Source organism: Pseudopipra pipra, chromosome 2 (genome assembly GCF_036250125.1).
Source record: "Pseudopipra pipra isolate bDixPip1 chromosome 2, bDixPip1.hap1, whole genome shotgun sequence".
NCBI classification, from domain to species: domain Eukaryota; kingdom Metazoa; phylum Chordata; class Aves; order Passeriformes; family Pipridae; genus Pseudopipra; species Pseudopipra pipra.
The window spans coordinates 94,297,111-94,312,115 of NC_087550.1; the positions used below are offsets into that span (position 1 = coordinate 94,297,111).

Genomic DNA, 15,005 nt, shown 5'->3' on the forward strand with positions numbered 1-15,005 from the left:
AACTGCTTAAATTAAACACTAAAACCTCATCTCTTAAGAGTAGTCTGTGAACCCTCATAGACCAACATGAGCAAACATTTAAAAACCTATCTTAAAAATAGGTAACTGGTTTAGAAAGAAAAACAAAAATGCGTCGGGGTGAGGTAGTAGTCACAGTGCATCCAGAAATATCAACTCTAAGGGCTGAGGAAATACTTGGAGCAGCTTTTCTGATTCCAGGTGCTTTCTGCAGGCAGCTATTGAAGGTATGAGAACACAGTCTGACTGGTCTGTGGGACACCACATGCCAACCTAGAGCTGGAGCCCTGCACAGGAGTGGTTGTGGTGAACAGGTAACATCTATTGCAATAACCAGACACGTTATGTGCTTGTTCTGTGCTTTAATGAGCATAAACACTTGGAGCTGGATTGGAGGCTCAAGGGCAGTACCCACTTAAGTTCTTGGCATGAACTTGTCCCCCTCTCCATAATGGTTTAGTCCCTACGAGCTTTGACTGAATCTCCAAAAATTTAACAAATCATAGTGTGCAAAAATCCCACACAAGTTCCTATTTATACCTAACGCTTACCTGCCCTGCCAGTGTGCCAGATCAGTGTGCCCCTAACAGCATCCTGTCTCGCAAAGATCAGACAAAAAGCCTCTGTGCTCTAAAAAAGTAAAAGTACCAAGTACTAAGTACTGCACTTGAAGCTCAGACACCAACCACCATTTTCTGTTCCTGCCTTTAACCTGCAGCATACTGCTGGCCTGCACACTGCTACGACAGTACAGGTACATGCTGTGGGCTGCCTTCAACTCGTATTCCTGCTGGCTAATTACTATCCACCTATGGATCTGTGTGCTGGTCTTCTCTGAGCTCTAACCCAGCAGGCAACGGGAGTTTTAAAAGCACTTTACTCTTCCATGATCACTGAGAGTCTGACAGTTCTGTTGGGTATCACTGAGTTTCTTGCCCCACCTAGTACCTCTCCAAATGATAATTTCACAAATTTATCACACTGAGTTCCAGATGAGTCAAGACTAGATAAAGAAACAGAATTTTAATTTTTTTTTCAGGTAAGCCTAATTACTGTTTAATGAATTTTGCTGCTGAGATACCTACAGTATATCCTATTCTGCCACGGGGGGACCTTTTAAAAAACAACAAAATAAGACATTGCAGGAAGGGGTGCCTTGTCCAAATGAATGCTCCCTCTGGGACCGGGAATGGGAAAAGGCAACTAATTACATTCAAAATCTACAGCAACTCTCATGCACTCCCTTTCCAAAGAGGCTTATTTTTTGCTTCTTAATATACTAGCATGGCAAAAAACTGAAGTGCAATAGCTAATTCTAGACAGAGGTTCTAAGAATAACAACATGATAACCTTGGTGCAATCCAAGAAATTCAGTTGAGCTGGTGGAAGAATTTTATCTAAATATCAAGTGCATTTTTTTTGCTGTTCACACTTTAGTTATTGCTCAATAACTATCAAAAAGAACAGAGGAATACTTTCAGTTTAGTTTTATTATATTATAACAGATCTGCAACTACAGCTTATTTCAGCCAAAACATTTTTGTATTCCAAACTCTTAAAAAATATCTACATTAATCATATTTTTCTATTCTTAAAACTAAAAAAGATCTACCTAACATACCAATGTTGCTACAGCACTTGAAAGGGTGCATTACTTATGTAAATTCTACGGTACATGTAATTACTCTTGCAGTCATTGTTCTTCCTTTTCTTCTTCTCTGCTGCTTTGGCTTCAGGTTTCGTAAAGTTTGCTGAAAGCTGTTCCAACTTCTGAAACCATGTCAGAGGCTGTCATTGAACGTCCAAATTTTTGAAAGGCTTGATGGTTAGACTGCCTCGTAAGAGAGCAAGCTCCAAATGCAGCCACTAGAAAGGGATTTTGACTAAAAGGAAAAAAACCAAAAAAACAACATTATCAAGAGAATCCAAACACTCTTGTGCAATCCATAAGGTGGTGGACATCATCTTTGTACCCCTAAATGCCAGGAAAGACTCTTAAGCAAACATCTGTTTCTCAGACTCACTGCAGAACATCTTTGTCTGAATTTTTTTTAACAAATACTTCTCTATCCGTGGCATAGCATGTGACTGACTCAGAAACCAGGGCCAAAGGACGCAAGAGGAAAACAGGCTTAAGAAGTGGGGAAGAAGGTGATCCATGTCTAGTTTTACTGATTTGATGCTTCATCCTTTCCTACAGAAGATCAAATATCACCTGGCAGCGTTTTAACTCCCTTTCCTCTCCATTTGCTGGGTAACTCTGTTTAGTTTTGTCTTGCAGGGGGTGAGGAAAGATGTGGGGATGCAGGCATGATGCAGGATGCAGGATGATTTTTAACAGGGCCATAGTGACTGCTCCAGAGCCCTCATGATACCAGCTTAAAAGCAGTACAGTGACCGCCATAGCCCACGACGGAAATTAGGCACACTGCCTTAATGTCTCCTACGTGCTTACAAACGGCCTAAGAGAGCATACCCAGCCCCAGACCTCAAACACTGAACATCCCTTGGAGAAGCCAGCACAGTCTTGCCACCTCCAGAGCACCTTTTCACAGGCTGGGCCATGGAAGTCACTTTTGCTGCCTTACAGCAGAAAGCAACTGCAGAATAGTTCAGCAGCCAGTGCTGCACTCCAGGTTCTGGCTGATTAAAATTCTCACAAAGCTCAGCCACAGCTGAGGCATCACTGCCTGTGAGTCACTAGGGACCTACTGACTCCTCTGCCAAGTGAGAGTTTTGTGAAGGATCCTGATGTAAAACACAGGCAAAACAGGACATGAGTTTACAATTAGGTGTTACTTAAGGGGCAACTCCATATAACTCATCAAGGTGCAGGAGTATTTAAGCCACTCTGAGACTCAATCCTGGATGCCCAAATACTGCTCTGAAACAAGAGCTGTGCACAGACTCCTGGGCTCAAGGCAGTTAAAACACTTGTTTCAAAATTCCACTCTGCACAGACCTGTTTTGAAACGACAGAACCAGGCACAAGCGTGGCAAGACTGGCTGGACTGCCTGCAGTGCAGTCTGCAAGCAGATGCCCTGACTCACTGAACCCAAGAAGCTCCTCCTCTCCTGAAACACACAAGGTAGACAGGATTGGTACAGCAGGTGTTTGTGAAGGGTCACCTTAACACCACCACAGGAGACACAATGTATTGCTGATGCCAATTATACTTTTCCTTCATCTATAAAATAAAGGAGTTTCTGAGCAAGCTGTTTGGAAAAGCCACAGGAGTTCAAGTCAGGAGAGCCTGGAGAACGTGTGCTGCCTTTGCAACAATTTAATACTGCTCTGTTGTACCCCAAGCAAAAATGAAGTCACCCTTTTAGCGAACAAAAACAAAATTCCTCCGTTAGTGACAGCTGCAACTCTTCCGTTTTTGGATTGCTATGTTAGATTTCAGAATTTTAAAGTCTGGTTCAGTTGGTCCCTCATTCCTCCTGGGGCACCTACTGCAGTGCCCTTGTGGTAAAACAGACTAGTTAACTCCCATGAACATCTAATTGTGTGCATCTGCATGCAGCATCCAAAAAGACTACAAAAGATCTCCACTCTCAAACTTTCCTAGCTCATTACTTATAGAGAAGAGGGACTGTAACTCCCTGACTGCTTTTATCAGGGTTCCTTTCAACTTCATTTAAAGCAGCTGCTTTCACAGAAAGAGTACATGACTGTATGGACCAACTAGTCAGACAGGAATTGATGTAATTTAACAAAAAGCCAACAGTCAGCTACATGGCTGCTTTATGCACGAATAAAGTGATCTACCGTTTGGCCTTTAAAAGAGTTACACTCTTTGAAACAGTATTTTATTTGCAAGTTTCAACTTACCTGCCCCACTGGATTACTTAGGCACGATGCAGAAGGATTCACCAAATTACAAAAACAAAGCCAAATGACATGTTTTTTGAATTACAGAGATGCTACTACCAGTGACTACCACTTACTTATTCTTTGTACTTTCAGCCTACATTCAATTGTTTTGAAAACTTGTATCTCATACATAAATGTCCTTGGGAATAGATGCAAATTCATGCTCTTTTTCTGCCTCAGACTTGGGGATGTTAGATTACTGAAGGGTTTGTCTTATTAAATTATTACTATGTAGACTGCTCCAGAACATACATTTTTTAAAAGTACGTGGATATCTTTGTACCAAGGACTCTGATTTCATTTGGAAACTTATACAGCGGGTCTACAACAGTTGCCACAGCAGAACACAAACTCACAACAATTAAGTTAATTATTAGTATTCATACCCATTTGTTTTTTCAGCTCCAGCAACAAATGCCCAGTGTGCTAAGACTCCAAGAGAACCAGAAAGAAGGTCCCCCTGTCCACCACATCTCCGGCTGCTTCCTTCATGACTGCATACGAGTACTACAAACAGACAAACATAAAACAAAATCAGGTGCTTTTTTCCTTCCATTTACAGTGACACCACTGCAGCTGCAAGGGTTATTAACCTCTGAGGCACACAGCAATGAACAGGTGAGAGACTAATGAGAGACAGCAGCACAGACTGAAGTACACTATTCTTAAAAAAGAAAAATTATTGCATCAACATTTTTAAAAATACTTTTCTGATTACCTTTTAATACTTTACAAATAACATCACACAATATACACACTTTTTCCACTTCACTCAGCCTGCACAGATGAGTTTAGTGATTCATGTGCCATGATGAGCCATTACCCAAACTGGACCAGGTCCCTCCACAAAGCCATTGCGTAAATGCAATCCTTCAGAGTCTCTGACCTTCAGAGTTTGTGAATGTAAACCAAGGCATTTCACAAAGAGCAAATGCAAAACAGAACTAAAATCTCAAATCTTCTACCATGCCCATTGCAAAGGTATTTTACTGAAAACAGCCTTTTCGTCAGGCTTTGTAAAAACCATATGCAAGACAGATTTGTTTTTTCTGCCAATCAAGTGTCCTCAGCATCCATGTATGTTTCTGTCAGCAGTGTCACTGTGGATAGGCTCTGTCAGGTTATCAGATGTTACATTTCTATTTTAAATATACAAAGGACCTTGGTCAAACTGATCTCTTTGTGGAGCTTTAACTATGAAGAAGATGCAAGTGGTTTCACTACATTTAACTCCTTGGTTCTCCACTCTTAAAAAGCCCAGGCAGGAAGCCTAAAGGATACCTAAGGCATACAAGAAGAAAACAGCATCAATTCTGCTACCCTTCTCCAAACTCTCTTGTGTACCTACCCTTAGCTTTTCTTCTTGCTTGGCTCTGAAAAAAAAACCCAGGAGAAATTTATTTTCCTCTCCTAGGAGAATAGAAGAGCTGGCAGAATCATCAGTGGCCAAGTAGTGATCCTTAGCATCTCCAGCCAGCTACTGCAGAGCTACTCAGGTTCAGGACTGTGCACACAACTGTTGTGTGCTCCTGAGCACACCAAGTACACAACCAAAGTATAAAGCAAGACATTGCTTGGAGAACAGCTCTTACCCCAAGTCACCTGGGCTGGGTTTCTCCAAGGTGTATAAACAGAGCAGCCCAGATGGTTTAGAGGGAGTAGTACCCATATTTTTCAAATGCAATTTTTCTCTTACAAACTCATGGGAAAAATCTGAACAAAACTGAAGGACTTGCAGATAAATCTTAATAGCAACCAGTAAAAAAATACAATAAACCCCTTCCAGTCCATTAGCATAGTTCATTTCTGGAACAGCAAAGAATTGTACTTCACTTCCATTTCCTACCAATTCTTCCAGCAATAATTGCTGGGCTTGTGAGGCCAGGCAGTTGTGTGTGTTTGCTGCCACTGAGAGGACAAAGATTCATTAGTCACCACGAACACAACAGACACCACCGCAGCGTTGCCAGCAGTTCATTTTCCCAATCACTCTTCTCCCCTTCCCCCTCCCCCTCTCAAATTAAGATTCTGGATGTGTTTCTCAGTGAGCAGTAGCTAATGTCAAATTTCACAAGTTAAATGCCCTTCTGAGTTAGCTATCTGAAGAAGGTATGCCCTTTTAGGTGCGTGGTTTATTCTTATTTTTATTTTAAATACAGTGCTTTGGAGAAATTACGTCTAATTCTGCTACTTTGAAGATGCTATCTCACAGGATTTTCACTTTGAGGGCTTGAACTCCTGGCAGGAGGCAGGATGGAAATCCTCCGTTCAAAAGCTTTGGGGCCTTCTGACTGACAGCTGAGCACAAGCCCCTGCTTATTAGCTGTATGTCACCATCTGCCACTATTCTGTAGCCCCACAACCTTCCAGTCATTTTTGAGCTGTACAGGAAAGCAAGCTCTCCTCAAACTAGGCCAATTATAATACTCTGCTAAAAAAAAAAAAAAGTGGTCTTTTGTTTGTGGCTTTAAAAAAGTAAGTCTCAAATATGTGCAGACTACCTCACAGGCAACAACAAAAGCAGACCTTTGTACTCTGCACAGAGATGCTGGAAAACAAATCCATGGAATACCTTCAAAGAAGCAGAACTACAGGAAATTCACTTGAATGAGGAGGGAAAAGTATAATGCTTCGGCAATTCTTTGTGCAGAAGCTCAGCTGATCACAGAATACCTCAAAATAAAAGGATGATGAACATTACAACAGGCAATAGGAAAAGGATTTAAAAATTCCTCTGAATTACAGTCACCATTAAAAGATTTTAAAACAAAAGAAGGAATCCCAACTACCATCAAGACAAACTGGCACACTGCCAAATCAGCATAGGACAAGGTCTTCTGGATGGCTTTTCCCAGCCTTCTCTTAGAAAAATAAAAAAAACTGCTGTCTTCCCACTCCCCCAGTGCAACATCCCCCACTAAATGTCTGTGCCCTGCTGTGAAGTCATCTCCAGCAGTTCTTTAAGGACCAGGAGATTGATGTCCTTGTGTTGCACTGAGCAGTGACAACCAGTGGCAAAGTTATAAGACCTCGATTAGACGGACATGACTGAACAGACAGCGATGATGCCGAGAAGGTGGGCAGTTCTATTCCCTGGAGATATGCGGAATTATGTATTTACAGGAGGATGAAGCAAATTTTGGTCCATTGCTCAGTGAGGCTGCAGCACATTCAACTAGGGATGGACATGTACATCAGAAAACCTAGAAGACATGGTTCTTGGAATAGCTGAGGAATAGCAAGATGACTGGACATAGGACAAAAAGGAAACTACAAAGACTAAAATCACCACAATCATCACGTGTCGATTTTGAAAGGCAACAACCAAGGCCACTTCAGGTCAGGTAGTCAGACACCAGTCCGATCCAAATAATGGAGAGTTTCAGCTATAATTCAACTGACAGACCGTAAGAGAGAGAAACATAAAATTAATGTTGATCAAGGTGGCTTGGGTGTTGTGACAGGGTGTCTTGTTTTGTTTTCTAATAGGTCTGGGCAACCAAATCTGATGTCATTATTTCACAGGGTGATGAATCAAAAAAACCCACCTCAGTATAAGTAACAGTCAGTTTTTTAATGAAAACTTTTTTATGCTAAGTAACTTTGCAGAAAAAAAAAAAAACAGCTCCCCAGCACTATCCATGCAACACACACATACTATCACAAGAAAAGGCTAGATGAAATAAAAATGTCATGAGTGAAGAAACACCTCCATGAAGTATGGCAAGGAGATCTGCTAGAGTCAGAACAACCACAGTTCTATTCAATAGTTTCAACGCAGTCCCAGTGCGTTAATAGCACATAAATACTGCCAGAGCTTTAGGCAGCAAATACAACACATCCCTCACATATAGTCACACGGATTTCTTGTGTACTTAATTCCACGGAAATAATTTGTAATGAAATATGAATGCAATAGAAACAAAAAATGGCAGGCTGTCATACTGATAGAATATTGGAAAGTAGAAATTCAAGAGTTTTAGGCTCCAAACAATTCAAAACTCTGCCCCAGACCTGGGCAACTATGGCCAAGTCATTTAGTAGCTCTATGTTTAATGTATTTCAGGCCATAAAATAAGATACCATCACTCCCTTTTCAGCACTCCTTGAAGATATGATACGTGTTAGAATTTGGGAAAGCATTCAGACCACAATGTCACACTTAACTGTACCACTGCCAAATTTTAAGCTGAAAGAACTCCCAGCCCAAAATCTGCTGGCAGATCAAAGTCCAGAAGAATGACCTATTTATGGGTATTGTATGCTTAACTTAAAAAAACCCAAACTAAACCAAAACCCAACAGTCTGTTATGTAACTGAAAATAGCTGTCCTCTCTTTGAAGGAAAAAAATCAGAATGTAGCAGTTTTGCTGAGCTCAAACACTGCAAGTTAACTGGGAAGCACAAATTTTGTGCTGTACACAGGCAGCACCATTTACAATGCCAGCTCCTAGATACATCACACTCAGAAAACAAAAGTAGTATAAAAAGCCATGTATGTCTGCTTGTTCCTGATTCACCATGTTCACACAGTAGTGAAAAAAACCATCCCAGATTCATTTCTTTTACGTTTGTATTTAGAACACAACATGTGAAATATGAGATAGCTAGTTAAGGCTAAACACGTAGTACTGATGATGGTAAAGAAGGCTAAAGAACCTGTGAAACATCACATTTGCTGGGACTGCAGACTGAAAGACAGCCCAGAGATTAAAATTTAACTCCTGAATCTCAGACATCCTGAACAATTCTTTGTACTTGCTTTCCTCTTACAGAGAAGGAGTTTCACGCTCACCCTAATGTGCTCAGGAATCCATGTATGAAACATGCAGCCATTCTGACTTCTGCTACAACCCAACTGGATTAATCAGCTAACATGAGCTACCCTACACAACAAACGCATTCTAGTTTAATTTAAAGGCTTAAGATTTCAATTTTCTATGCAAAATAATGTAGCTATCAAGGATCATTTTGCTCCATCAAATGCAAGATTCTGATTTAGACCATTTATGAGATTTTGAGTAAAATCCCAATATACATCTCTGACCTGACATATACTTACACTAGTAAGAAATTTATCTTTTTCCTTTTGCAAGTTACTTCACAAAAAGCACATAGCTGGAGATTGTGGAGTCCCAGAAACATGTCCCAGAGTGCATACAGACAGGGAAACCAAGTTTAATGACTTTGGCTGGAAAAATAACTCAACTGATGTGGAAAATGTAAGTTGGCTTTTATATAAAGGGTGCTTATACTTTTATATTCCCTAATCACATTTTTAAAACTTAGGTAAGTCCTTGAATGCGAGATACCAGGCAATTTAAGTTAAAAGAAAATGACCCAAATTTTATATTAGTTTTCTTGGACAGGCACAGGAGCCAGGAGATAATCATGATGACAGGTAAGCAGTGCCAGGGAGACGATAGGCTGGGCTGCATGGGCAGTAGAGTGCACAGTGGCACAATGGACAGGAACCATGACCTCCCCGTTTTGCTCACTCTGCAAAAGCAGGACTGGAGATGAAGGTGCTGCCTCTCAGTTAAAAATTCAGGCAAGATTTGCTCAGCAACTGTGAGTGAGCCCCAGAGTGACAAGCACTGAATAGCTTCTTTTACAGCTGTATAGGGAGATGAATGTCAGAAATTAAAAGTACTGCTTGAGGAGTTAGGGCAAGAGTTGGCTTTTTACCCCACAGTCAGTAATCAGTATAACCTCTTGCATGCTTCTTTGCTTCTCTTGACCATAGTCACAGCTGGGCAACTGGAGAGAAACTGTATTTGGCTATTGACTTCAGGTAAAAATAGTCACAGGCAGTAGCAGGATGGTTACCCATAAAGCCTGCCTCTTGGAAGGAAAGAGGGTTAAACGAAGGTGCTGGGGAAAATACAGAGGAACTCATTATAATGTTTAAAAATCAAAATCCAAATCCTCTACTTCAAGGACCTAACCAAATTTTAAACATGTTAGGAACTAAGACTGGTATAACCACACTTTATTATTGACCAGTTCTCCAAAGAATAATAAAATAATAACCTTAGAGAGCTGTGCCATAGCGAATAAAAGCTGACTTACCTTTTACCCACAGGCTGAGTACTCATTCCTACCCTGGTCAGTGATGGCACTGATATCACCTACCAAGAGCATGGTGAAGCTCATCTTTGTAGAGCAGGGAATCAACAACTGTAGACCAAGCTATAATGTGAAATTGCAAAAGGAAAGAGAAAAAGAGTATATAAAACTTAATTTAAAATCTTTGTTGATTATGTTTACAGGGCAGTTGGCAGCTCATGACTGAAATGAAGACAAATTATAGAAAAACCTCCTTTATAGTGGAGGACTACTACTACTTTCACAGAGGTCATGTATGTGATTCGGTACTGACTTTGAGGTCGTAAGGAACCACCTGTACCAGCTAATCTGATCTGCAAAAACAAAACTCAAAGGTGTCCAGACAATCTGCCAAAGTCCCTGGCATGTTACTGTAGTAGCTAATTTCTATGTCTACTAATAAAATCTGCCTTACTTTGAATTTATTAAGCCTCAGCTCCCAAACAGAATTTATTGAGCCTCTCTGCTTAGATTTCGAAGTTATTTGCTGATAGTAATCCTTCACCAACACCTGTACTTCCAGCTTATACCAAATCACCTGGTAACCCTTTTTGTCTTCAGCTAACAGAAGTAAGTTGTCTACTGAATTTCCTACAGACTCATGAACAAAAGTACTGTGAAAATAACCACCACAATCACTCCATCCTACAAGGTATTCACCAAGCCAATCTTCCCTACTGCAAAATCTGGCACCCTCAAAAAGCCTTCCTTCCACAATAGCCAAGCACAAAACACTAAAGCTACATAGTAAAGTTTGCAATTTCTCAAATTCTGGTTTTCCTGGAGAGCATTGAGACTTACTTTTCCCCCCTTACTCCCTTTTTTTTTTTTACCCAGAAAGCATGCATGTAATGTATTCCTAAAGGAGAAAGTTTAAAAGTGATATATGAAAACTAAAGTGTCAGTATGCTAAGCACAGGAGCTCAAGCAGAAAATGCCTGAAAATAGGCAGGCCTTAAGCACTACAAAGGGATGATGACACGATAAATAAAGAGGAGTACACAGATCTTTTCATAATGTTTGTGCTCAGAGGACATTGGCCTGATCCAATGATCTGGATTTCCCTCACACAGGAATCAAGATGCATGTTGTCTTAGCTGAAAAAAATGACATCAAATCATAAGAAGAGACAGATGAAAAAAGTTAAGACCAAAAAACCTGGGAGAGAGTTGAAGATCAGTGACAACATATTCCATGTTGTGGCACAGAGCACACAGTAGAATCTCCTTTCTTAATGTAATTTTGCATTTGAGAAGCTTTAAAAAAAATGACTGACAGACCAGACCCAAAGAACGTTCTTGTTAAAAGGAAGCTGAAGTCTATAATTCCTGAAGAATTCTCAGGAACCTTCTTGCAAGTCATGCAAACTCTAAAAACAGTTTTTGTAGCAGACATTCTAACTTGCATTAAACCTGACAATTGCTTTCTTACAGCTCAGCAATGCTGCCTGTAATGTCTATAATTCAGGAGACAAAGCATCGGTGATGGAAACAACGTAAGAACAAGAAAGCAACCTATAGCTGGACATCAATCAACAGCTATAAAGGCACAGAACTGGTTTTATTTCAAATCAAAAGCCACTTCACTAATAGAAAAAAATATCAGAACACAACAGAGACAAAAATCAAGGTGGGGTAAAAAAATAAAGCCAATGAAAAACCCCCAAACTACACAAGACATACATCAAACTTGTGCCACATGTGAATATTCAAAATTGAAACTGTAAAGAGTTTCAGTTGTTTCCTGTTTCTTTGAATCCTGCATGACAAGAGACATTAGAGACAGTGACCTTTCTCTCCAGAAATGGGGGGGGGGGGGCAGGGGGAGTACACTTTTTTCAAGAATAACAGCTCAAAAGGGGAGCAGACATATACTAGGCAATGTGTTCAATCTAAAGCGCTCACCGGTTTTCTCAACATTCATAAGAAAGCAACATTCCTGTATAAAAAGAACATTGTTGACATAAAAGCAGAAAAAGAAGACAACTACAGCACTCTAAAGCTCTCTAGCTGGCATAAACTGGAGTCAAGACATTTATCCTCTGGCAGTGTTCATCTTCCCTTAAGCCTGGCCAGACTGTCCAAGGCTACAAATCAAGGTTGCCATGGGTGCAAATATGACAGCAGACTTCCTGTGGGGCAACTTGGAAGGACCTAAGTCCTTTACCACATGGGTGTAACTACATTGCTTCCAGGTACCAGTTGTTTCACAGTCTGCTACAGTATCTGCACTAATGGGGTATGTGGAAGGTGGCTCTGCACAAACCAGTTGTCATATTACGTCTGTTTTTCTGTTACAAAATACTCCCATGGCTCCCAATAATGAAAAATTGACTGTATATACAAAACAGTTCTGAAGCAGCATAAACATTTATCAGAGATTAGCATTTAAGTCATTAGAAGCAGAGCTGCTGCTTGTTATGTATTTGAAATAAGACCATGCAGTCAAAATGTGATGAAGGCACTTGTGAATTAATTTTATACTGATAACAGTAAATGATCAGCATAAAAAGCATCAGACAGGCAGATAATTTTATTAAGTGTACTTTAACCATATTAGTAAGTGACAAATTTCTCAATACCTGTGTAATGTAAAACATAAGTTACAACCATTTAAATGAGGAATAAAATCAGCAACTTTTTTCAGTAAATGAGTTAAGTTGCACTCTTAAAATATCAATTTACACAAATCATCTAAAGGTGATCTGCAAAGGCAGCCATCCCTCCATTTCAATCTTCAGAGGAATACAACCAATTGCTATATAGTCCAACGACTGGACTGCAACTGAAAGCGAACAAAATGAAACAATCACATTACTCAAAGCAAAAGGCTTCACTTACCTTTCTCTCCATCTGAAATAAGATCTCTTTCTCCCTTTTGAACAACTGTCAGGTTCCCCATGGCTTGGCTGAGTCTTAATACACATCCATGATGATCACTACTGTCTACGGGGTCTCTAAGCTACAACACAAGAATTCCATACACAGTACATATTTTGCTACTAGAACAATACATTCTAACACACTCTACTTCAGCATATGCATGGGGGGAAAAAAGAGAGGCAGCATCATCAGTCTTTCCAGGTATTTTTTCTTATACCCATTGCAATGCTAGAAGTTGCATGAGAATGGGTCTTCTTTAAAAAAAGAGCTCTGTTTAAGAATATGCATTGTTGTGGCAATTATCCCATGGCATAAAACCCCAGAGAGTGCTTCCCCCACATATAAGAAACAGCACATAATATTTAAGCCAGCAGTAAGTTATTTATTTTTAAGGACTAAAAGATTAAACTTAAATATCAAAAAGGAAAACAGCTCACCATGGCTTCATACAGCCTACTGAACTCCATATAGTTTGGAGTAAGAATAGCTCGCTGGTAGCCTTGAATAAGAGAAGGCTGCTGGGAAATGAGCCACAGTCCATCCTGCAAAGCACAGTAAGAAGAACATTTACTGAACAGATTCTTAAATGTCACACCACTGACTGAAATCAGGAAAATACTTACTGCATCAATAATGATAGGAATTCCTTTCACTTTCGATTTCTCTATAATACCCTGCAAAAAATGCAGATAACTTTAAGATGCTTGCTAATTTAAATCTCATAAGATCCAAACCAAATTCATACAATAAATCTGACCATATAAATTGTTCTTACAAACTGACAGAAAAAAACCTGTTATATTCTGCAAACTGATGTAAGAGATTTTTGTATCAGCTAGTAATTTTACAGTCACAGTGTTCTCTCCCTGGTTCAAGTATAAATGTCCACAGAGTTGATTTGTATTGGGTTTGAGGGGCAAGGTTTTGGGGGCCACAGGGGTGGTTTCTCTTGAGAAGCTGCCAGAAGATTCCCCCATGTCTGACAAAGCCAATGCCAGCTGGCTCCAAGACAGACCTGCCGCTGGCCAAGGCAGAGCCTGTCAGTGACAGGGGATAACATATTTAAAATGAGGAAAAAGTTACTGTGCTGAAGAAATTGCAGCCACAGAAGAGAGAGTGAGAGTATGTGAGAGCTACAGCCCTCTAGACACCCAGGTCAGTGAAGAAGGAGTGGAAAGAGGTTCTCCAGGCTCTGAAGCAGAGCCTGCAGCCTGTGGTGTAGACTGTGGTGAGGCAGCTGTGCCCCTGCAGCTCATGGAAGTCCATGGTGGAGCAGAGATCCACCTGCAGCCCATGGAGGCCCCCACACCTGGGCAGGTGGACACCCAAAGGAAGCTGTCACCTCATGGGAAGCCCACACTGGAGTAGGCTCCTGGCAGGACCTGTGGCCCCATGCAGAGAGTAGCCCACACTGGAGTAGTGTGTTCCTGAAGGACTGCACTCCATGGGAAGGACCCATGCTGGAGCAGTTTGTGAAGAACTGCAGTCCATGGGAAGTCTGCTGGATAAGTTCATGGAGAACTGTCTCCCGTGGGAGGGACCACATGCTGGAGCAGGGGAAGGGTGTGGAATCCTCCCCCTGAGCAGGAAGGAGCAGCAGAGACAACACGTGATGAACTGACCGCAGCCTCCATTCCCCACCCCCCTGTACCACTGAGAGGGGGAGGAAGAGAATTTTTGAGTTAAGCTAAGTTAGGGAAAAAGGGAGGGGTGGAGGTAAGGTGTTTTTACCATTTGGTTTTATTTCTTGTTATCCTACTCTGACTTAATTTGTAATAAAATTCAATTAACTTCCCCAAGCTGAGTCTGGTTCGCCCTTGATGGTGATCTCTCTTCTGTCCTTATCTCGACCCACCAGCCTTCTGTTATATATTCTTCTGCCTGTCCAGCTGAGGAGGGGAGTGATATAGAAGCTTTGGTGGGCACCTGGCATTCAGACAGGGTTAACTCACCACAATATGCAAACAAGCAAGCAATCTCACTCACCCTCCCTGCTGTAGGAGGCATGTAATGCCAATGTAAGTCACACATAGTAAACATACACCTCCAATTAAAAAAAAAAAAAAGAAAAATCCCAGTGAGTACTGCCATGACAGAAATCTACCAGTAACTGTAATAGT

At 40.8% G+C, this 15,005-nt stretch overlaps 1 protein-coding gene across 7 annotated transcripts in view; it reads right to left on the reverse strand.

Annotated features, from left to right (window-relative positions):
* Positions 1–1,490: 1,490 nt before the first annotated feature.
* The window catches only part of NAXD (NAD(P)HX dehydratase), a 48,579-nt gene continuing 35,064 nt past the window's right edge, over positions 1,491–15,005 (reverse strand). For all 7 annotated transcript variants that reach the window (XM_064646506.1, XM_064646504.1, XM_064646505.1 and 4 more), the window contains 5 exons: positions 13,509–13,559; positions 13,323–13,427; positions 12,844–12,964; positions 4,282–4,402; positions 1,491–1,901 (listed from right to left, as the gene is read on the reverse strand). In XM_064646506.1, coding sequence (XP_064502576.1) covers positions 1,751–1,901; positions 4,282–4,402; positions 12,844–12,964; positions 13,323–13,427; positions 13,509–13,559 — 549 coding nt within the window. In that variant the 3' untranslated portion in view covers positions 1,491–1,750. The remainder of the gene's footprint in view (positions 1,902–4,281; positions 4,403–12,843; positions 12,965–13,322; positions 13,428–13,508; positions 13,560–15,005) is intronic.